We start from the raw sequence: 23,635 nt of genomic DNA, 5'->3' as shown, positions 1-23,635 counted from the left end.
TGGAAACCAGTACCAGGTATAAATTTATTATATTACTATTCTGTAATTTTCGAGATAGATTCGCCGATTGAACATAAAATGATGGCATTAAGGAATGTAGTGCACAATGCAATGAAACGTAAGATATGAAATATACCATGTCCCACCACGCGAAAGTTAAAACATTCTGAAACATGTGATACGGTTGTGGGATGCACAATCTGTAGCGCACAATCGTGTCAATAAAATCTGATTGAGCAGGACAAATTGCGCTGGCATGCGCTCGGGGAGAAAAAAGCAAACTGCTGACTCCAGGCTTCTGAGTTTTATGAGCATTGTTTTAAGTGCATTCCTAGGTCTGTATCGATCTAATCTCCCTAGATGCTGACGAATTTTGAACATTATTTTCCATCATTCAAATTTTTAAACACGTTCATAAACCAGCCGCGTGTCCCAGTTTTAGTGTCCTATTCGTAGAATAATTGATCGACATTATTTAATAATAAGTCTTTACTTCACAGCGTTGGTGTTTTGTAATTTCACAAGAAAAAAGTCTGGGGGTGAGCGATCATTGTCTTACGACTATTCCCTGACGCGCCGCCTTATCCAATCGTTATTCACGCCCGGACCAATTCCATTAGTTATTTATCTCTAATGTGATATATTTTATGGGCAGTATGTGCATCAATTTAATAAACGGATCCACTCGGTAGTGTCCAATTGAATCGATCAAAAGGGGTCGCTTGCGGCAACAGAGCGGCACAGCATCCAACAAAGATCCGATTCACGTTTGTGCCGTACGACAACGTGTCTAACGAAACAAAACCCTGTGGCAGATGATGCTGATGATGGATCAAGGGTCAATCTTGTGTGAAGATGATTCAAATGCAATTGCTGCTGCTACTGCTGTTGTCACTACCGAAAGCGAGCATATTCGCGTCGCAGCGGTTTAGATTTAGTACAACCACGGACAGGCATCTGAAACAGTTCAGTGTTTTTTTTTCGACTTTCGATCAGGTGCATTATTAACGGTTTCGGTTAGCCAGCTTAAAAAACTCTTCATTTTGATGTCAAAAGTACGTTTTTGACGTGCAAACATCAAAGGACAGTTGGAATCAATCGATATTGCTGCAAATTTTTTATCATTTCGCGGCACAGCGGAGTTTTCGTACCACGCTTCAACCTAATGCTCGATATGTCCAAAGACGGCATCTTTTAGAGAAGTACTGTCTTCCAGGACTGTTGATTTGATTAAAATCAATGTGAAAAATTTAAAATAAGAAGTGAATTCTCCAGTGCCAAAGGATAACGAGTGGAGCAAAAGTAAACGTAAAATGGGAGTGAACGATAGTGAAAATCGCAAAGATTCGATTACATCATCCACGTCCTCGTCACATCTGGATCTGGACTTGTTACAGCGGTTGTTTGTGAAATTTGAACCGGACTTAATAATCGACTCATATGAGGTACAAATCACTCTACTTGACTTAGTGCATAACGTGTTTTATTCTTTAGTTCCATCATCCTCAAAAGTTCGCAATTCGTTTCGGACAACTAATAAATCTTGAATGTTAAATTTCCATGCAGCCATTATGTTTCATATGCCAAGTAATTATTTCTAGCCTATAAACTTCACGTCTGTTACTATGGGACTCCAAGAATACAAATATTGATTTTCGTTGGGGCGTTTTCTGCTATGAACGTTGTCGACGAAGATGGTGAACAAGAATATATTGCATTAAATATTGGCAAAATATCACCCCAATATGAGGTTAAATACGTATTTGTTGTGATTTTGTGAACATAAAACAGCACCAAAAAGCAAAGATTGACTATTAAAAAGAAATATATGTATACCTTTTATACAGGAAGCACACGGATCCGGACGTGGTGACAACTACACGGCTGCATTATTTCGCATTGCACTGAAAGGCCATACAGAACCTGCAGGTAGCTCGAAAAAGTTAAAATGGGAAAAGAGCATTATCTGCAAACGTCTACCAGATTGCAAGATCAAGCGGGAAGCGTTCAAAAGCGAAGCACTATTCCGCAATGAGGTTGTCTTCTACAACACCATCATGCCCGAGTACATCGATTTTCAGCGACGTCAGTTGGACGCGGTGGTTGGTCCCGCGGTAGGAACGAATGGCAAAGAACCGAATAGCGCCGTGTTGGATGGGAACGGCATCTTCCAGGCAATCCCACAATGCTACTTAGCGCGGGACGATTTGCTCGTGCTTGAGGACTTGCGAGTACGTTCTTTTACGATGCCCGATCGCCAAGCTGGATTGGGACCGAAGCAGCTGGAAGCAGTGTTGGTAGAGTTGGCACAGTTCCACGCAGTCAGTCTCGCCTACAAACAGCGCCATCCGACGGAATTCCAAAAGCTTATTAATTCCTTGGAAGAGGGTATTTTCTCGCAGGCTAATGCGGAATGGTATCGCAAATATTATGACGTTCTGACGCGCAATGCAATTCAGATGGTACGACAAACTGTGCCGGAAAAAAAGGAACACCTGGCAAAGTTGGAAGGATTTCTGAGCAACTGTTTCGGACATCTAGTGGATTTAGTAAACCGTCAGAGTGAGCTTTCGGTCATTTGCCATGGTGATTGCTGGACAAATAATATTCTTTTCCGATATGCTGATGATGGTGCAATAGCAGAGGTATGGATAAATCAATGAGTAGACATTAGACAACGCATGACCGTTAATGGGTTTGTTGTTTGTTTACAGACATGCTTAGTGGACTTTCAGCTTATTCGTCATGGTTCGCTGGCCCTCGATCTAGCTTATTTAATCTATTGTTGCACAGACGGCTCCCTGCGCAAGAAGAATCTGCAACACTGGCTTCAGACATACCACCACCAGCTAGTACGATCTCTTCGGCTACTCGTGGGTGATTTATTTGACAATGTGTTTGGCTCGGAAAAGCGGCTGTGGGAACTGATCAACGACGAGTTCAAGGTATGTGCCCGCTTTGGACTTGGTACGGCGATGGACATGCTTCCAATCAGCACTTGTTCCTCGGAGGAAGCACCTGATCTTTATACAAGCGATACGGATACCGCAGCAACGCCTCCTGAACTGAACGTTCCGCCAAATGAACTATGTCGACAGAAGATGACCATGCTGGTGCTGGAACTGATTGATGGAGGAATGCTCTAAAATGTATTCTTGCATGGCCCTAGATATTTCTTGAACTCTGCATAATGCATGCTGTTTACTGAGTCCTGAGAATTCGACGGTGCCTTTCTGTCGGGCTCACTATGGCAGGCATGCCACCCAATATTGCCAGTATTTTACAGGGTAGTTAACTTAGCATCGTTAGTAAAGTGCTTATTATGTATAATTCGTACTATGCGAACTCTTTACGCTACTCCATGACAATAAAACTCTGATACTATGTACAATCACAGGAACAGAACACTGTTATTTTTTTCTTTCAATACTGAAACCTGGCGTAATATTTTTTCTTGTCTTTATTTCAGGGTTTTACAATTAACCATTACACGATTACCATATGATTACGTCAATGTAATATTTAATGGTTTTAAATTAAACGCGTATTTCTTATCTTATGCAAAAAACCCGCTCGCTTAATTTGAATGAGAGTATATTTGGAGCTAGTTGTAAAAAAAAAAAACAAAGCATTCACTAACAAATTGTTATATCGCTAGTTAAGCTAAAAATATATCAGCTCCGCATTAAAACAAACGGTTTCTGGTTGTGGTGTGAAGAAAAACGCACAACACGCGTACACCTATAGCTCATATTAGTAGAACAAGGCTTATGACGAAAAAAAATGAAGGCAATTGTAGCGATCTGCACAAGTAAGTCACACAACACATATTTTCGGTCCCATCAATCTTTGATCATTCTTCGTTAATCTCTATCAACTTTGGCGATTCGCATTCGTTTGTATTGCTTTTGCTAGTGCATATAAATTTTGAATTCTAGCTACTTGTGAAAAAAGTAGCATAGATCAGCTAACCAGCAGCATTTATACCTCCTAATTGGAAAGGTAAAAAAAGTTCCGATTTTATGGTTCAGTCCTATCGATGAGCTGTGTTAATCTTATTCTTTGTTTATCACTTATAAGCCAGATTTATATCGAGACATTGTGCACCAGCAAATATATGATGGTTGTTTGGTGTGCTACAAGTTTACCTACCAAATAGAGATGAGTTTTATCTGCTAACTGAAAACCTAACCCGACATAAGAAACTCCTACATCTATTGCACATTTTTCAATCCATTTCCTTTAAAGTACGTTTCCAGCAATTATGTTGTGTGGGTGTCAGAGTACCAAACCGAAGTGTTATAAAAATGTACCATTGTAAAATGAATCATTTAGCAGCTAATTAGTCAAAGAAATAGATAATAAATTAAATAACTTAAGCAAGATCCTAGTTCAATGCTACAACTAACAAAGACTCAGGACTGTAGACAAATGTTTCATTTCTTATGAACGGAACGCTGCATAACCTCGAAAACGTATAATATATTTAATTTACTTAGCTGATTGTTTGGTTTATCCATTGCCTTTGGGACCAACGTCAAAAGTCACCATTACTTTAATTGCAAAGATCGATTCCGTTTGGTCGCTTTGATATGGTTTCGAAACATTTCATTTCTCCTTTGCATAACTGTTTTCATCGGTTATTCGTACGAAACTATCCTTTAGGAGAGTGTTGTGGTGGTTGCTCGTCGTGCTGTTCGCTCTTACTTAGTGCACGTGTACTTCTTTGGATGGTTGGAGGTGATCGTGTTGAGAGGTAACTTTGCATACCATTCCTTCATTTGTTTCTTTTCCATTAATTCAAAGATTTTGCCGACCTTACCAGAATCCGGACGACTTTCCACCAGGGGGAGCTCGTACGCGAATGCATGAGCGTGATTCCGACTTGTCGAGTTCCTCTACAAATGAAATATAGGTATGAAAAATGGTTTCACGTAAACAAGGTATGATGAAATTGAAAGTCTTACCACTGATAGAGAAGGTGGATTCCTGCATATTCTTTAACCCATCGGGACGATGGCCACGGGCACTATGGGGAGTGCTGAGTTGTGAATCGCCGGAGATAACACTCAATGCCGGACCTGGAATGTACTTCTCGGGTAGGGCGTATGTATCGGGGATATCTACATCATGGCCCAACTTGGAGTTAAGGTCCAGATTCTGGATCCCGTTGCGGGTGTGCTTTTCGTCAGATTCGTCTTCCATACGGGAAACACCGTTCAATGCATCGTACACGAAAGAAGGATAGACGGGTGTTTCTAGGAACGAACCTTGACCCTCTGCAACGCGAATTAGGTCATATTCGACGCACACACGTCCTCGCACAATGACAAACTCTGGTACGCCGTGGCATTTCATGCCTTCGAAAATATTGAAGTCGCAAGCCTGATGATGCGTGGAGGCGGAAATTGTACGCACTGCTTTTGAATCCCAGATGATTAAATCGGCATCGGATCCAGGAGCAATGCGACCCTTTCTGGGATAGAGGTTGAAAATTTTGGCCGCATTCGTGCTGGTGATTGCCACGAAACGTTGAGGGTCGATCAGCCCCGACTGGACGCCTTTTTCCCATACCACAGACATCCGATCCTCGACACCGTTGACACCGTTCGGGATTTTGGAGAAATCTTTCAGTCCCAACTCTTTTTGGTTGCGATTGAATGTACAATTGTCACTGCCGGTCGTTTGCAGATCGTCCCTAAAAAGCAATGAACAGTCGATATAATTGATTCAGTATTATGTTAGGCATAAAAACGTAATATCATAAGATCAGTTACTATTTGAAGCAATAACATCAAACGAATAAAATAAACGAACAAGTACAACTAGGAAACAATTTATAATGATAATCCGCAATATCTGGAGGTATTGTTTGGTGTAAACTTACAGCGCCAGGAACTTCACCAAATGTCGAGGAGTTTCCGGATCCTTTCGAATCGGAGGGCTGGTAGTGTAATACACAAGAGCGTTTGGTTTCACGTTGGTCAGTGTGCAGCCGAGCGAGCTGGCCAGCGTTTCACCGTATACCAACTGGCCACGCCGTTTCGCTTGCGATAGCTGCTCGGCGGCCAGTTTGCTAGTCACTCTTGTCACGTACAGTGGTGCCTTCGTCTGTATATGTGTATGGAATGTTTCGCAGGGAAGCGAGTGTTTCCGTTGTTTGTCCACCAGGGTGAAGAGCGATGAGTTTGTGGTACCGGTTCCAGTGTATTGCAGTGATTTCATGAGATGTTGCCATAAAATTCGTTTAGTTCGGATTAAAAGCAGTGTGTAATTTCCACAAACACCAATAACGCATTAGAGCGCACGAGTTAGGCAGATTATGTGTTGAACAATTGGTGCAGCGTTCAATTTTCCAGACAGCAGCATGAAGAATATAAGATTAGATGGGTGTAAATGTAGAAATGGGATTTAGTGTTTTAGGAGCAATTTTTCGGTTTTGTATTGTGTCTGCACTAATCAAGCAATTGCGTATCGTAAGTAAATGTGGCCAAATCTGAGTTTGTTTAGTACAACACGCAGCAAATGACACGCAGCTGACCAGAAGCATTGGATGAGGCGATTAGTGTACAAAAATCGATTAAAACGAAACGACTGACATACGAAACGTAGTAGCTATTACAGCAGCGATCCATACACTTAGAGTTACAGACACGTCGGCAGGAACTACTTACTGGGCTAACAGTTTCATCATAAATTCCGGCGTGGTAGGATCGGGTCTCAACGGTGGGCTGAGTACGTGGGCGGCCGCATGATGCCAGCATTTATCGTGATAGTGTGTACCATCAGTGCCAAGTGCAGCCGCCAGTGTTTCACCGAAGATGCCAGTTCCATTGTAGCGGCGACGAGCGCGAGCTACCTCAATACCAGCCGATTTGCTCATTACATGCACAACATACAGCGGACAGTGAGCCTTCATAGGAAGGACCGGAAGGAAAATTACGGAAGTACACGAAGAAAACGAGGACAGTCGTAAAGAAAAGATGGTAATTCAGAAAGAACCGTTATAAATTATAAAATAATATAAGTAATTGAAAGAAGGTAACACATACTTAACATAAAAAAAAACAAAAAGAAAAGAGAATCAAAAGTATAGTGCAATGAAAGTGAAAATATAAAGAAAACTAATGTGTACTTTTTCAACATGAAAGTGAAAGTTCAAGTTCGTGCTGAATGTAGTTGCGTGTTTATCGCTAATTTGCTAACGCTAACCCTATGACCTCAGGGTACACCGAGACCCCTTTATAATTGAACATCATGGTAACATTACTATAACCTCCGGCGTGGAGTATTAGTAGGTCAAGCTCAATGCTTCTTGTACTTTTTTCTATTTCCAATGTTGAATTTTAGACGATGTGCTCACAAGCAACTCGTAAAAGTATACTATTCACCATTATGGTAGAATATTGGTCTTCATACAGACCAACTCGGTCACGAAGTTGAGTTCGTAATATATTTATAAAAATATGCTTATGTATTGAGATTGGAGAATTTTGTGGTTTTTACCAAAACAGAAACAAATGTAAGTTGTGAGACAATCTGCACGAGGTATTGCATTGAAACAGTAGGTAAACCTGTATCTATGTCACTCTATAATTGTTGTTATACAATGTAATCTAATCTGTTATGGATCGGTGTGTACGTAAAATACCACATCCTCTTACTGCATATTGTACCATTATGTACCTGTGGTTATGCCATATGTTCTTGAAGCATTAACAATTGCTCTTTTTAATCTTATCGCCTCTCTATTTTGAGCGATCGTTGCAGTGTCATTAGCCCGTTGAGTTTAGTGCTAGTGTTGCTATGAATTCGCATATTTGACTATATCATCATATAAATATCTCTCTGTTTGAAACCCCTGACGTACCTGATGCGCAATAACGCAAGCGCGATTGGTGGCCTCTGCTTCCACTTCCTCTGTGCGGGACAGTTCATGGCCCTCCGGTCCGGTCACTCCTTCCGACAACAGTTTGGTTACATTCTTCGCTATAATGTCGCCATTCTCCGCATGGACCATCGCAACTGCTCCGAGTTCCTTGCAGGTTTCAAACACTTCGTACAGTTCGGAATCGTTCAGCTGATATAGACCCTTGTATGCCATGAAGCACTTGAACGAGTTAACGCCACGCTCCTGACAAAGGATTTTCATCTCATCCCGAACCGACTTGGACCACCAAGTGATTCCAACGTGCAAACCATAGTCGCACACCACCTTTGGATCCGCCCGAGCCCGCCAAGTATCGTACGCCTCGAGTAGCGATTCGCCCTTCTTCGGAAGCACAAAGTCCACTGGAAATTGACAAAAAAAAAACTGTTAGAACCGTCTCTAAGGTAAGGTTTAGTCGCATCAATGATGATTCTACTTACTGATGGTTGTGGTTCCACCGGCAACTGCGGCCTTGGTACCCTTATAAAAATCATCTACCGCGACAGTGCCACCGAATTCTAGCTGGAAATGTGTGTGCGGGTCGATACCACCGGGCATAACCAGCTTACCAGTAGCATCGATCGTGCGACAGCCCCCAGGAACAACAAAGTCCGCACCAGAACCAACATACCTATGGACGAAATAACAAACATGTTTCGAAATGGTTCGTTTGAGGAGGCAAGCTATGAACAAGGACCTCCTGCACGGAAATTAATCGATTTTTGGCAATGCGACGACTTTAGGTGAGCATAATTTTATTGTTGAACTAACGCCAAACAGGCGCTCGACTCTGATAAACTCAAAACAATTTGGCAACGGGTTTATCCGGAACTGCCGCAGTATGGATTGAATCCCATGATTGTCGCAATTGCCGAACGAACCACAATCCCTGCATTCCACTTACCGAACAGTCCCATCCTCGATGTACACATCCGCCTGTTGCATTCCATCATGGTTCACGACGTGACCACGCTTGATGTACAGTCTATTTTGCGCACTCTGCCGGGAAAGAAAGATGGAGAAAAGCGTTAGAACACGTTCATTAGTTGGGTGTTTAAGTTTAATTTAAATTCCCTAGACATCTTCCTACTGGCTGGACCAACATCATAAAACGTTGATAGCAACTGATGATTGAATGGCAATTCTCGCAATTGTTTATGTCACACCTCCTGCACTTTGGTAGGTTCTTTTGCCGACTCCATTACGAAATTTTCGTCTGCTGATACCGTGTTTGTGGACGATTCGGAGGTTTCTGTTTGGATTTGGGTTGATGCGTCAGCCTGGTCGATGAGCTTGGCGCAAATGGTGGGAGTAGCATCAGAAGAATCTTCCGACAGATTTTCGTGCTTCAACATTCCAGCATTATCTCGCAACGTTTCGGACATCTTATCGAACTACGACTGTGGACAGTTGACTTTACAGCACAAAGTTGATACACACAACCTTCCGGTTTTAGTTGAGTTCACAGATAATAATGATCTCAAAGGGGAATAATTTTGCTTAGAATTTGCTCGAAGGAAGCCTGCTGCGATGGTATAAATCGTGTATAAAGCATACTGTGCAATAACGGTCTAAAAAAGTGTTTTTGGTCTCTGTTAGCACTTGAATTGCTGTCAAATAAAGTAGATTGAAAGTGGTAAAAATAGCATTGTTACGATACCATCGATAAATAACCTCAGAATATGATTCGCTGCTTGGCAATCAATAATCTTTATTTAAAAGGCACTAGCCAGCTGCGCTCAATAAGAATTGGTCAGGGTTTTACTTCATCACAAACCCCTGAGAATGTAGTTAACTACAGACGAGGACGTATATTATATTGGAACTGATGGGTTTAAAATTTCTACATAGAACTGCAATTCACTTCTCGAATGACCGTAACTCTCTTGACTAGCCAGCCCTAGTTTGAAGAAGGTCGAGTGCTCTTATGTAAAAATTTGTTTCTTCACAGGCTTTTCTTTTAACCTAAGTAAAACCCCTCTCATTGTAAGCCTCTGCCCGGCATTCGGAAGCACGCGGCCTAGTGCTTTCCTAACAACGTAATTGAGAATTTTAACGCAATTTTGTTGATAGACCCCACAGATGACCACAATTAGTCAGCAACTTTAGATACGATTGAAGGCATTAACGATACGAAGGAGGTAATACTTTTGATCCATAGCTAGCTGTCTCTTAGCAAGATCAATCCAAAACGAAAAGGCAACGATCATTCGATTTTCATGACGAAAAAATCAAAGCCCACGTGTCTGAGATAGAGTCCAAAACAGTGTACTTTTTGTTTCCTGTTTCAAAGAACGATTAAAACAACAACATTTGTAAGAAAGCGAATAAATAAAAACTGTACAGCAAACGGTTAACACGGTTGAGATTCCAATTTATCGCCATGTTTCGCTGACGACGGTGAGATGCGCGGTGGAAAAGCGCAACATCCTCACAACTCATTCAATCGTCGAGTAGCGATTTGTTTCGGGGCGTATAAATAATTGGTTTTTAATTCCCTTTCAGCGACAGTCAGCACCCACATATGCAAAGGAGCGTTTGAAATGCACACCAAGCCAAAATAAAAACAATCCGCAACAATTTCTGATCATCTCAAAGTGGTTAAGAAAGAGTGGTCCAAGTGGATTTTCCTTTGCTGTTTGTTTTCTCGCTGGATTTTCCCCTCCTTTTTAAATCAGCTAATCATTTGATCAAACCTATGCTGTGAAAACATAATCGAGGTGAAGCGAATGCGTAGAATAGAGAGCTACACGAGTGTGGTTCAGAAGCATTAGCACATAATGGGATAAAAACGTGCGATAGTACGAGTGCTTGAAAATTGGGCGGTTGTTCCAACAATGGGACCCCAAGTACCGCAGCAATGATAGAACACCATTAGAACATGAGAAAACCATGGCCCGTTGGTAGGGGCACTTTTCCTGCATAACTTTTTCCAGCTCCATCGCACATCGGTACAACTGTTATTGTGAAGAAAATGAGCCAAACTAAATCATTTTGTTTTATTTGAAGAAGTCAGCTGTTGGGTTTGTTTGTGAAGCACTTGCCATCAACAGTGGTTATGCGTGTGGTTGTGGTTTAGCATTGATTACATGTTTTCCGCCTTTTTCTATTTGTGTCTATTGTCAATTGTGTGCGATATTCATTACATGAAAGATTCCACAGACGACAGTAGGAGTTGCTAAATCGGACCAATGTGCCACTATTCTATGTTGGATTCAAAATATGTCCATGATAGCTGGTATTGAAATTGTTATATCAATAATATATTATTAATTCAATTCTAATTCATTGACTTTTTGTTTTATTTCCCATAAGAACGGATCGCGGTACATCTCATAATTCTATAAGATTGAGTTTTATCGCCATGTAATATTACAGTAGGGTTTAGCGTTCTTGTTAAATCCACTTACGCGTATTTCTTCAGTAGGCACATCGCACAAGAACGTTTTTTACTTTTTAAGTAAATTTTCCATAAGTAACAATCGGCGAGGGCCACAATTAACATAATCAACATGCGATCGTACACTCGGACCGTCTGATAAGGCTGTCCAGTTGCATTTTTGCTAAATGGTTAATCGTGCCACAGCTCCCCCAAAACAGATTAAGGTCAGAACAGTTAAGCAGGCAGAACAGTGATGCAGCAAATGATTATTATGTGTCGTGTGGGACAAACGACGGCGAGCCTACTTTAGCTACATAACTTGTACGACGGTTTATCCGATAGGGATCGTTTGCTCAATTCAGCCAATGTGACAGCCGCATTCCGGTTGTGGCCGTTTTTCATTTTTTAAATGTGGCAACCCATATCCCAATTAGTCTCATGCTCACCCATGCCATCAGACCCGGGGTCATCGTACAACCGGCCAATTTTCACCGGTCCGGTTGCCTGTACCATTCGGGTCCGTTTTTGGGTGCGAAAAAGCTGACGTAACATCCGTTCGTCTTACTCGGCACCGGCATTAATCGGCTATTGAATTGTCCAGAACTCAACTACCGCATTCACTTGCAGAGTGCGTAGACTGAAGCTGTCTGCTTGTTGCGTTTCCTTGTATTTTCTGAACGCGTAATGAACTAACGTCGGTGTAAACCTGTAAACGTCGGCAGTGGCCCCCAGTTCCGGTCTGATGCTTTACACTACCACAATAAGCCACAGGCGTGATGTTACTGGGTAGTTCTCTTCGCGTTTTATTCGTGTTGCTCAGCAATACTGTTTCTAAAATCAACTCGGCTTGCGGCTTGTTCTATTATTTCACTCCTCTTCTCCGCACTCACCGGAAATGGTCTGTTGGCGGCTCGAGAAAGAAAAACAATGCTGTTGCTGCTGCTTTATAGAACAAGTTCCAGCACGAACTCAAACAAATACGAACGCCGTCAGGTGGAAGCATATTTTCAAGGGCCATATGGTTTAGGTTTGTTCGTCGCTGTGCCTAACAAGAAGCCTAGAAAAGGTAATGTTGAAGGTCAATAGTCTGAAGGAATCCTTAGGCTTAATTTTTGCAACCCTTAGGACATAAACAGCAACAACAACAAAAAACTCACTACCAGAAAGCAAAACAGCTCGAATTGATTTAAATTGACAGAGCGACGGGGCCGCGACAAGTGGAAGCTAAACTTCTTAATGATACTTAACCCTCAACAACAGACAAGCATTCACGAAGCAATACCTTGGGGATAGGAATCAATAAAGCTGATAGAACGGCCCTAAACTAGGCTTTATCGCAGTGGTATTGATAAATAACCGAGCGGAAGTGAAACATGTAAATATGTTAAACCCGAGTCGATGGTGAAGCAAAATCACTATTGTTCCTTCTTGAATGTCGCACCCCAAAAACACTGTGCAGCACGCACGGTACAGTGTCAGCATGTCGGGAAACACGACCAGTGAATCATTCGGGATGGATTATTTACGGCCGTTTGGTTCGTTGCTGGGGTATTAATAATTCATAGACGTACTCGGTATAGCAAACGATGTTAGGACTGTGTTCTAGAAGGCAGTCTTGGATAAAAAACTTGCAGCGATGGGAAGTGATAGATAAAGTAATGCGTGATGTTGCATAAGGGGTTATGTGTAGTGCGGGTTGAAATACTTTTGTTTTGTTATAAATAGTGTGAAAATATTGCTTCAACAAACTTATATTAAAATGTTTGTAAGTTCAAACTTGCTTTATGTTTAATGACATCGCCATAACATAATAAAACATTTCAAGTATAAGTTTCAAGTACAGCTGCGATTAGAATATAAGAATTATGAAATGTGTACTATTTGCGGAGATGTTCAGATTATCTATTATCAGTATTGCTCAGCAGAATGCGATGGTCTGATAGCATGATATCCACTGAGATATCATTTAAAGGGTTCTTTAAGATTAATCCGTAGCACGACTGACACACCATTTGTGAATTTAAATCATATACCAATGATCACATGATCATTTCCGATGGCTGCTTTTGTAAGCGAGCGAACTGTATGCCCTCGCATGTGAAATCCTTTGAATTTCAGCATATCTTGCATCACCAAAGTCCAGAGTCATCATGTTCTCTGGAGAACTAATCGCTCAGTAAGACTTGTAGCAAGATAATAAAACCTATAGGTAACCTAAATATACCTATTCTTAGTTTGTTGGAAATGTTCCAAATCTAAAAATTCTTCTTCTCTCGAACGTTTGGTTTGTTAAAAATCGATAAAATCATATCCAGGGAGTTCGTTAGTACATCAGGCGTTCCATAGATCAGCAACCAAGGCTCCTTGGTGTTTTATCTGTTTATTAATGAAGTTACCGCTGTAGTCAGAAAATGCGCATGTTTGTTCAATGCGGACGATCTTAGGCTTTTTCTTCCTGTAAGGTGACTGACTGACTGGTGTATATTAAACGACTTGCAAATTTCGGTTCTTATGTGTTCGTCAATGTCATTTAACCGTTCTAACTGGCGATATTACTGCTTCGATTGGGACAGTTAATGTTTGGCTAAGTAATTTGTGCTACAATTAACATGTCTCTGTTCGGTTTTGTCGCGTAAGCACTCGTTCGAAGTCGTTTAAAACTTCTTCTATCTTAGGTCAAAAGTCATTACCGACAATAACAATGATGTTGAGATACGCGCCAGGGTGCTGGCTGCCAACCGGTCATACTACAGTCTGAGGAAACTTCTCCACTCAACACCTCTCGCGACGAACGAAGTACTCACATACAACCCTTAGACATGGACTTTGTCCAAAACTGACGAAACCCCTTTTTGCCGCATTCGAGAGGAAGACGCTCAGAAGTATTTTTGGCCCTGTATGTGTGGAAGGACAATGGAGGAGCCGCTACAATGACGAGCTCTATGAGCTGTCCGAAGAACGCACTATCGTACAGCGGTTTCTGCTCGCCAGGCTCCGGTGGGCTGGTCACATCATGATAATGACACCAGACAACCCAACCCATAAAGTCCTTTTAGGTCGTCCACATGAACAGAGGAGGCGTGGTACGCCCAAATTGAGATGGAGTGATGACGTTGATGCGTCCGCCAGAAAGGCCGGGATAATGGTTTCGCAGACGAAGGCACTCGACCGTGACCGGTTTAGAGGTTTCCTCCACCAGGCCAGGAACACGAAGCTCGGATCACCCAGAATTTGTAAAGGCTTTCAAACTTAAATGATTGAATGACTCATTCACGTAGATGAAGTTACCAGCAGATCAGTTGAATATGTTGCAACCCACAGACTCGCACTTGCTCTAAGTCAGCTACGCTACTAATCATTTTTACAGTTTAATGTATCCATACATTAATATGCATTGAATGCAAAAAAAACGTAGGAAAAAAAGGGAGCCATTTTTTTTAAATTCACACATTTTTCCCATAAACTTACCTGTAGATGAATCGGCACTTTCTTCACGGGAGCCGGAGTTGGAGATGCCATTCTTAACGCTTTATTGACCGTTGTTTCACTTATCGACTTTTGGAGTATTTTTCTTTTGCAAAAGCAACCGTGTCGGTTAAACAGGTGCACACTGCTTTAGCACTTATTGAAACTTCTCCTTTGGCGTACAACACTATCGTACAACGGGTTCCCACCGATTTTGTGCTACTTTTCACTTATCGGCCCTATATTTCTTTTTCTCACCTCAAGTTCACACGGCTTGGCAAGTGCGTGGTGTGTAGGATATTTTTTGTTTTAAAACTTCACGGTTTTCTTCGTACCAGCAAAAAAACACCATCCGAACGATAGTTCATCAATATCGCATTAACGCATTAATGCCACTGGATCGCTATAAGCAAGGAGAACGAACGATCTTCACTGAAAAATGTACACTTTTTATAAAGCTGACACCTGTCGCCGAGAAATCAAACCGCGGAAAAAGGGAAATGAGTCAACGGGGTAAGCAGGGCACCGCAATCTTGGTTGGGGCGGTTGTGGATTAGAAGTAGACACACACAAGACAAAAGATGGCAGAGAGTGATCATTTGCGTGACATTGGTGTCAAATCGAATGGCGCGAATGGTTTCCCCTTTTCATTTTCAAATTAGACACAAGCTCGTTAACTCATTAGCGGCTGAATAATCAGTTGCTTCCATGAAGAAAGAACGCCCAACGACACAATCCTACCCGAGCTGCCGTTTCGCTTCGATACGTGCATTTGCAGTTGATCATTTGACTTCCGGTTTTGGAGAGGGTGCAGAGTTGCGTTCGAAGGGCCGAGAAGGATTGGTTGATCCAATTTGTTACATCCATCTAAGGGGGTATATGTGATCCCGTAGGATGGTGGATACGGTGTTGAATTTCATCTCTTTTTACCTCGTTTGTCACTAGGTTCGCTCGGGTAGACTAACACATTGCTCCGCCGTTGGCCATTCTTGGAGTCGTGATGTTGGAGCATGTAAAGTATTTTAATTCGATTACCGGCACAAGGAATTACCGCGACCGGAAGTGTACAATGTTCCGGTCTGTGGAAAAAGCAACCAAAAATTGGAGACTAGCTGTTAATTTCTATCAAAGTTGGTTGTGCATTCCTTCATCTTACCCGAGCAGCCTTGCAAAACTTTATAACTCATCGGAAATTATACTTCATTGTACACAATAGCCATGAAGTAACGTTACAGTTAGAATCGTTCGAGTGTGTTGGTTTCTATACCACCAAACTAATGGTTAGCGCGGTCAACAAGTGTCCGAGAAAAGCAGCGAACCGCAAAGCAACAATGCGTGAGTTCGCAGGGTTCTTTGCGCTTTTATTTAACGCGTTCTACGCGGTCGATCTGTCGGTTGTAACACGTGGCGTTGAAACGATTATTGCCATCCAGTTGAGTGTATGCGAACACAGCAATGATGATGCTGACAAAGTGGCTAAATACAGGCTGACCATGTTTGGTTAAGTCATTAAAGCTTTTTTCCAGGAGGAATTCTGATGTACCGGCGGTGCGTCTTCCAAGTAGGAAAAGACGGTGTTTAAAACTACGGTTTAAATCATCATGTGAGTTTGAGGTAGAAATTTCATCAAAAGAAAGGGATAATTAAACAGACATCGCATCTTCAACAAGAAGACGGCATTACTTTTTTGATGTCTAATGCTTCAATAAGATTCTTCCGAGAAATGTACGTTGGGTATTGTGATTACTGTGACATATCAAGTAAATAAGTATGTGTCACAGTTGTATGATATTTTCTAACACCATCCAAAGTTCAGGAGAATTCTACATATCCACGTGTAGTTTACCTCATACCAAAGTCACGGTAAATTGTGAAAAGCAAGATAAACGAATGTAGGTCAACAATTCAAACATTGAATTCTTACACAACATGATTTGTTGAATAAAGAATAGTTCCAAAATAGAATGTTTACTATCAAAACAAGAAATTGGGATTGTAATCATTTAGCTTCGTGACTGATTATAGGAATCTGTAGACAAAACCTACCCACAGGCTATCTGTACCTGGCAAGCGGCAACATCAATCCGTCAATAACTATTGAGACTGCCACAACAATTCTATCGCCTCAAAGGTAATATAGCCCTTCAGGTCGCACCATAAGCTTTGCTGATAAAGTGAACTACTATCAGCACCATCATCGAAAACGATCGTAAGTGGTGTAATAACAATAAAAGTTACGGTCGTACCTCACGCACACATATGAAATCAGAACCTTGGAGCTGACCTATTGCATTATTTTAAGTTCTTTTTTTTCTATCAACACTTGAAAAAACACACTGTTCTGGTTTGTGAACGTAACACGAACGAAGCAACTAACGATCTTCGTTTGCTTGCATTCGTGTCATTGGCGTCCATAGGAAGAAACCTTTTCCATCGCGAGTTACCACGATCTACGACAACCTTATCTACAACGGGACGGTGGCAATTGAAACTAATTTTATGCCGTCACCGAAAACAGCATCCTTAAATTAGATAATCTTCAGTTACACAGTAGTTATGGGCGGATGCGTTTTTTTTTGTGGAACGTTGCACACGTTCGAAATGTATTCGAGAAGTGCGGTGGCATTGGTGATAGCCAAGTCTGTGCAGGACGTTACGGTAACACCCGGACACAGATAGCGCGGGGATTGAATTTTCAACGCCAGCGGAAAAGCTGTGAAAATCCTAAAAATAAAATGTCTTTCTATTCGCTCCGGCTCTTGCTCTCGCGGCTGAATTTACTTGGATTGGGATAATTGGGATGACGATGAACGGAGAACCGAAAAGTCACGGTCGTCTTCGAATGATTCAACTCACGGTGAACAACCGTTCGAAAAATGAAACAAAAAACATTCCCTACGTAAACAATCATCGTGAAGCATAGAAATAGTTTTCCGGTCATACCATCAAAATAGGTCCGTTACGTTATATTCTTCTATTCTTCGTGTCGATGAAAATGGAGCAAAAAAAAAACAACTCGAACAGGAGTTCCTATTCTTCTGTGGTGTTGGAAATTTAATTTTCGTCTTATCCATACGCCACTCAAACCCAACGTTATCGGGTTTTCATTTTTCATATTGTTTGAAAAAACGCTCACCCAAAACACAGCCACCATCGCAGTGCGGGAATAATTTTATCATTTCTCTCAATAATGTTCATATGACTATCAATTCTCTTCGTCTCCTAACAGTGAAGCACTTGCAAGCAAATCGTAACTTGTTCAGCCTCAGAACAAACCACCCTTCGGGTGCGTTTAATTTCCCTTCACGATTTTTCCACCGCCGTATCGAGCGTGCGCAAAGAGCAGGGGAAACAGTTTGCTGAAAAGACAAGCAGCGTGAATTGTAACCGAATGGGTTGCAAAAAAAAAAAAAAAGAATGGGTCCGGCAGACGTGGTGTGCCTCGTCCCTTCCGGTCGTTTTATCGGTCGCGGTTTACCGGCTGGTAAACGGTGGCATGTCGAATTCATTGCCAGTTTCCCCTTGTTTGAAACGGTTATGCATCTTTTTCGCCCTTCTTTACCACTATACCTTCGCCTGTTGTAACACTTCAGGTGGAAGAACGAAATGATGTTGGGTGTTGGGTGGAGTTACATACAACCTGACGCAAAGGTCTCGCCAACTACGAAATTGTAGATAGGCAGAGACTCCCGGAGAAGGGTGCGCAATTTATGTTGTATGATAATAATTCTACACCAACTGCAACAATGATAGTTGGTGATGGCCCGGCCGTCATATTAAATAACACACCTTCTTTCATACACCAAATTTCCCCATAACGATCAGTTTTATCCTACGGTCGTACGCAAGCGTCCAGTGTAGACTAGAGAGAGAGAACGGAAAATCATACAACCGTAGCGACGTAACGAGGCAGCCAGAAAGGAAGGTGTACAGGGGAGTTGAATAAACAACGCAACAATGGTCACCACCACGGGAAGAGCACCGAAACTTGTCACACATTAAAAGCTACCCATGGAAAGGTGGTATGACGTCGTCAGCATCCGAAACGCGCAAACTGCATTTTTCCATTTCTAATCGCATTCATTTTTCATCAATTTATCACAATGCACGGTTCGCCTGCCGTTTCTCACATCGAGTGTGCCATTCCGCACGCTTTCGGATGGTGTGGCACACTTTACCTTCCGTTACTACTATTTTTTTTCTTCTCTTCTCTGCCTGCTATGGTTCGCGCACCGTATCTGTAGGCTTGGTGGGTTTCGGCAGCTTCGGTGCGAGTTGGTTTCTTTTCCCGTCCGTGGGATAGAAATAAAGTACGATGAAAAACGTTCAAGCACATATGGGGCAGCTCCATACGAGACGGAAATAGGAAAATGAACCACCCCACTTTACGCACACTAACAGAGAAGGTGTGTACACGCACTGACGAATGGAAGTGCGCTGTGGATTGAGTGAAAATCGGCTAGGAGTTAGAAGGGTGAAACGTACGCTTAAACGGGGTAACAGTGTGTGGCTGCACCAGACAAAACACGTCCACTCGCGACGAAGGAAAACAACGAACAGAACACGCATCGAACGGAAAGCCTTTCTCGGAGCGGAGATTATGCGTGACGGAGGCGTACACTGAATCAGAGCAGAGTTGGGACTCGTGCAATTGGTCACATTTCTCGTTGTTTTACACCACGTTGAGTAAATATTCGCAGAATGGTTTGTTTGTTCCAAAAAGTTATTAGTTAGTTAAAACTGTTTACTATCTACCCATTGTTCTATCGAAATTTCGGAAATTTTACGCATTTTCGATGTCCGACTTTGTGTTTGAACCACGGTATTGTGAACGAATGAGCGAAAATGAGAAAAAAAAACTATACCACGCTCTCCTGCCGCATTCTCTCGAGCATATCATGAATGCGAGAGAAGAAAAGAGAGAGAGAGAGACAGAGGGAAAAATGAAAAGAGAAAGGCAGAAAGAGTGAGTGAGAGAGATAAAAATGATCAAAACATACAAATGATCTGAAAGATATGAAGGATTGAAATTTTTCTAGACAATAGACGTGCTATTCGAACAGTTTTCCTACATCTGAAGTATTTTATCTTGAATTTCAGTTGTAATAATTAAAATTCAACTATATTTACCGAGAATGAAAGAAATGCTCGGAAGGGACAGTTGTAGCGTAATGTATAAAACCAAGCTAAGCGCAACCTAACGCCTACATAAACGAAGATACTGGAATTAAATTGAATATTCTGTTAGCAAATGCAAAGAACTATCCACAATTTTTCTTCCTGTCGCTTAGCGATTTCGTTTGCACTGTAACGTTTTGTTTTTGGCAAGGACTAGATAATAATGGACCATTAAAATTATAACGTGCTCAATCATTAACCGGCCCTGAACGATATTGCACTACTTAAAATAGTATGTGCGGCTTTAAAGAATGGCAAGTCAGCCCCTGATTTACCAGGTTGGGTTTACGGGGACGATACTTCCTTATGCTACGTTGTGCAACGCGGGCCTGTATTTTCAGGTCATCCCTTAATCCTTCGCATGATGGTACTTTACGAACGCGATCGCTGCCAGCTCTTTGCAAAATTCTTCTAACACAACGATCGACTCAAACACAGGATCGTTGATTTCGTCCTCCTCTTCAATTGGTAAACCTGAAGCAGAATAGCTATTCCCCGAAGAAGGTTCGCCGTTTTCGCAGTCTTTGTGATAGAGCGGTGGGTTGGACAGTAATCTTCGTCCCGTTTCCTTGATCTTCTCCTGAAATCCTTCCACGCGCGGAATTTCCGTCAGCAACTGCCGGGCAAGGAATTGCATCACAGACCAAAGGGTCGTGGCACCGGCTGCCACTGGAATTTCCGGATTCAGCAGAATCTCGTGCAAGTATGGATGGGGAAACAGTGCCAGCTTGGAAAGGATTGCAATCACGGCCAGGTTTAGCTCATACGGTTGCGTATTCATCTGCTTTACGTGTGAGAATAGAAGCTTAAGTAGCGGGCCTTCGTAGAAACTTTCCTCAGATATACCACTGTCGCCGCACGTTTTTAGATCGTTGCTCGCCTGGCTATCAGTGGTGTGTTGTTTGATTCGTTGTTTTTTCGGTTGCTTCATTGGGGGAAGCGGAACTATCGTCATATGGCCCATCGCGCACGTGGACATTGTTGGTTCGACACTGGTGCCTGCAAGAGGTGACGATTCACCGCTGTTCGGCCAGATTGCTTCTACCGGCCAGCTAAAACCGTGCGTTTTCTTTATCCACGTCTGGTAATGGCGGTTTGCGTCCTGCATATATTCCTCGTAGCAGATACCGCCGGCATCGTTGATGATTTGCCTTGGCAATAGCAATAGGAAGCTGAGGGAAGAATTAATATTATCATTCGAATATTTGTTTCCAAAACATATCACACGCATACGTACTGGTTAATGACCCGCAATATATTGCTAGGGGCCAGGGTGCGTGATTTAATTGGATCATCAGCGCTGCCTCGCCGTCGTTCACGGTTGTCCTCCTCGTCAGACCACGATTGTATGGTTTGCGAACTTCCATCGTAATAACCTCGGTTGTTGATGTAGAAAAACAGCATCCCGTGAAGGATCTTTTCGTGTGGATTGTCCAACATTGACTGTGGGAAAGATATGAGTTGCAATATTATCCACCTACGCTCACAGCCGGTCTTGTAAAAATAATTTACTAACCTCAACGAACTGTAACGTCGGCAGAAGAATGTCCGTATTTTCATGGGCATTTTCTAGTAGAATCGTTAGTAGACAGTTGTTAACATCCATCAGTTCGTCTTCACCGATCAACCAATTCGCAATCTCTGTACAAAAATACAAAATGATTGCCAATGAGTGTCAATCGTCGACCCTAGAACCTAATACCATACCATCGAGCAGCGCTTTCGATTGTGTCTTTTTGATGATTTTTGCCGTCAGTACCAACATGAAGGGAGCGTAACATCCGACCAGCGCTGGTTCGATATAGTTGATCAACATTTCATCGCGTATACGCGACCCTAGCTCGGGTACTAGTAGTTCGCTTTCTTTCAGCAAGCAATCACAGTAATCCAACCAACAGAGGAAGGCCGTTAGCTGGTAGCGTCCAATGTAGTGTGGTTGTTCGGGATCTCGCGGGAACAATCCCCACGTTACGTTGGCATCTTCGATATCACCTGTGTCCATGTCTTCCGGAATTTGCTGACAGTTTGACGCAAGCCGGCCAGCCATCATGGTAGCAAAGCGATTGATTGTGTTCCGTATAGCTTTGCAGGATTGCTGTAGCGTCGGTAATGACGCTAGTATGAGCACACCTTCACACGCTCGTACGACTATGGTACTATCCTGTAAAATACAAGTAAAGTTAGAATATTTTTTTTTTTGAAAATATCATTAAATACTCACTGCGCTGTCCAGATAACTGACGATTGCATCAAACAGACTAAAATGATCTTCTTCATCACAGTCACAGCTCTCGGATTCGCATGTACCATCGGTTCCGTCGGTACTTTCGGCCGTTTGACTTTTGTCATTTTCTCCACGCACAGCCTCATTCGTTGACGGACCTGCAGCATCTTCCGCAACTAGCGAGATTCGCCGAGTATCATATTCAATTTTCGTGCTTACAAACAGTGGATTATTCACTGGTGCCTTATTTACGCCTAACCCCTTCCAGTTAGCCAACATTTGTGCGGAATGGTGATGAGACTTTAGGAACAGATTGACCAGTATTGAATCCTTGCGCACTAGCCCGGCCACCGTTTCAAGGAACAGTATTTCCTCTCGCTCGTAAGGAGAAGCAAATGTGCCGTTGCAGATTTCAACCAATCGTTGCACGGGTTGGAAAATACTGGCATGGCCGAGCGGTGGACACTTCAGGCAGGAAAGGAATCGTCGGACCCAGTTTAGTATAATATAGCGCGCCCCGGGCGGTGTATCGTTGACGGCAAACTCGATCAGCACATCAAGCGGTCGGTTGCTGAGAACAAATTCCATACACTCTGCCTTTGGTGGTGTAAGATTGGGTTTCGGTGACATTTCCAAGCTGCTCGACGATGCATCCAATGCAGGGATGGTTTCCGCTTTCGATGAAGCCTCCAATAGTTGCTCTTCACGTATTAGTATTTGCAGCATCTGGTCCAGGTGCGATGGAATGTTGGTATCGTTTATGTGTATCTTTGGTAAGGTTTTTTCGGCGATGTAGAAGTTTTTCACCAACCGGTAATGATAATCAAAATCCTGCAATGCAGTCGGTGGTGGCGCAAGCTGTAGAACATGAAGGAAATTTATAAGATTGTTTTAAATTGTCGTGCGGCTAAGTAGGAGAGACTCTTGGCCAACAAATTATATAATTAAAGCGTTATCTTTTTTAATTTGCATGCTGTTTACAATACAACAGTAGTAAATGTAGTTCCATTTGTCTGACCATAGTCTGACCACAAGCATGCGACGTTTTGTTTTGGTTGAACAAAAACATTGTTTGTATGACTGCTTCAAGAAAACTTACCACGTCGGCTGCCGTTTGCAAAACTTCCGATAGTTTTCCAAACATTTTATCGATTTTGGTTAATTTTCGACAGAGAAACATTCACTTGTAGCATTCGTGTCGTACGCTATTGTACATTAATTCAACGAAAACTAAACAGTATTCATACTTTTATTGCGAAGGTATACTATCACGCAGTAATATTGGGAAATGTGAATTAAAATTTTCACCTAAAACAATGTAAATTTTGCACCTGTTCTGTATTGACTTTTTCTCTTGTTGTTTTCATGTGTTCGATGTTGTCAACTGAATGCACTTTGTTTGACAATAGTGCAAATCGATAAAATTATTTTTGTCGATCAAAGCAATTCGCATTGC

At 42.2% G+C, this 23,635-nt stretch overlaps 3 protein-coding genes across 3 annotated transcripts; 1 reads left to right on the top strand and 2 right to left on the bottom strand.

The window, feature by feature from the left end:
- The first annotated feature begins 1,313 nt into the window (after positions 1–1,313).
- LOC128719807 (uncharacterized) lies at positions 1,314–3,146 on the top strand. The gene is made up of 3 exons (XM_053813444.1): positions 1,314–1,445; positions 1,848–2,645; positions 2,715–3,146. Exons 1-3 carry the CDS (start codon positions 1,314–1,316, stop codon positions 3,144–3,146), a joined length of 1,362 nt encoding a protein of 453 aa, XP_053669419.1.
- A 1,672-nt stretch (positions 3,147–4,818) lies between these two features.
- LOC128719320 (dihydropyrimidinase) lies at positions 4,819–9,315 on the bottom strand. Its single transcript, XM_053812944.1, has 7 exons — positions 9,097–9,315; positions 8,835–8,929; positions 8,371–8,561; positions 7,871–8,292; positions 6,675–6,913; positions 4,968–5,698; positions 4,819–4,898 (listed from the first exon to the last, which is right to left on the bottom strand). Exons 1-7 carry the CDS (start codon positions 9,313–9,315, stop codon positions 4,819–4,821), a joined length of 1,977 nt encoding a protein of 658 aa, XP_053668919.1.
- A 10,989-nt stretch (positions 9,316–20,304) lies between these two features.
- Positions 20,305–23,359, bottom strand: LOC128708627 (FHF complex subunit HOOK interacting protein 2A-like). The gene is made up of 6 exons (XM_053803607.1): positions 23,279–23,359; positions 22,177–23,037; positions 21,663–22,116; positions 21,472–21,596; positions 21,193–21,398; positions 20,305–21,127 (listed from the first exon to the last, which is right to left on the bottom strand). Exons 1-6 carry the CDS (start codon positions 23,357–23,359, stop codon positions 20,305–20,307), a joined length of 2,550 nt encoding a protein of 849 aa, XP_053659582.1.
- Between the last annotated feature and the right edge of the window lie 276 nt (positions 23,360–23,635).

The sequence above is a fragment of the Anopheles marshallii genome, chromosome 2, assembly GCF_943734725.1.
Source record: "Anopheles marshallii chromosome 2, idAnoMarsDA_429_01, whole genome shotgun sequence".
NCBI lineage: Eukaryota > Metazoa > Arthropoda > Insecta > Diptera > Culicidae > Anopheles > Anopheles marshallii.
Note: the sequence above shows the minus strand (reverse complement) of the source record. Positions and strands in the feature narration are given on the sequence as shown.

Excerpts from the sequence above, each read along its gene's own strand:
- LOC128719807 (XM_053813444.1), top strand. The coding sequence starts at position 1,314 with ATGGGAGTGAACGATAGTGAAAATCGCAAAGATTCGATTACATCATCC. Across the intron at positions 1,446-1,847 it reads TAATAATCGACTCATATGAG|GAAGCACACGGATCCGGACG; the intron begins GTACAAATCACT and ends CCTTTTATACAG. Across the intron at positions 2,646-2,714 it reads ATGATGGTGCAATAGCAGAG|ACATGCTTAGTGGACTTTCA; the intron begins GTATGGATAAAT and ends GTTTGTTTACAG.
- LOC128719320 (XM_053812944.1), bottom strand. The coding sequence starts at position 9,315 with ATGTCCGAAACGTTGCGAGATAATGCTGGAATGTTGAAGCACGAAAAT. Across the intron at positions 8,562-8,834 it reads ATCGAGGATGGGACTGTTCG|GTATGTTGGTTCTGGTGCGG; the intron begins GTAAGTGGAATG and ends TTTCGTCCATAG. Across the intron at positions 5,699-6,674 it reads ATGATGAAACTGTTAGCCCA|GGACGATCTGCAAACGACCG; the intron begins GTAAGTAGTTCC and ends ATTGCTTTTTAG.
- LOC128708627 (XM_053803607.1), bottom strand. The coding sequence starts at position 23,359 with ATGTTTCTCTGTCGAAAATTAACCAAAATCGATAAAATGTTTGGAAAA. Across the intron at positions 21,399-21,471 it reads CGACGTTACAGTTCGTTGAG|TCAATGTTGGACAATCCACA; the intron begins GTTAGTAAATTA and ends TCTTTCCCACAG. Across the intron at positions 21,128-21,192 it reads ATATTGCGGGTCATTAACCA|CTTCCTATTGCTATTGCCAA; the intron begins GTACGTATGCGT and ends TTCTTCCCTCAG.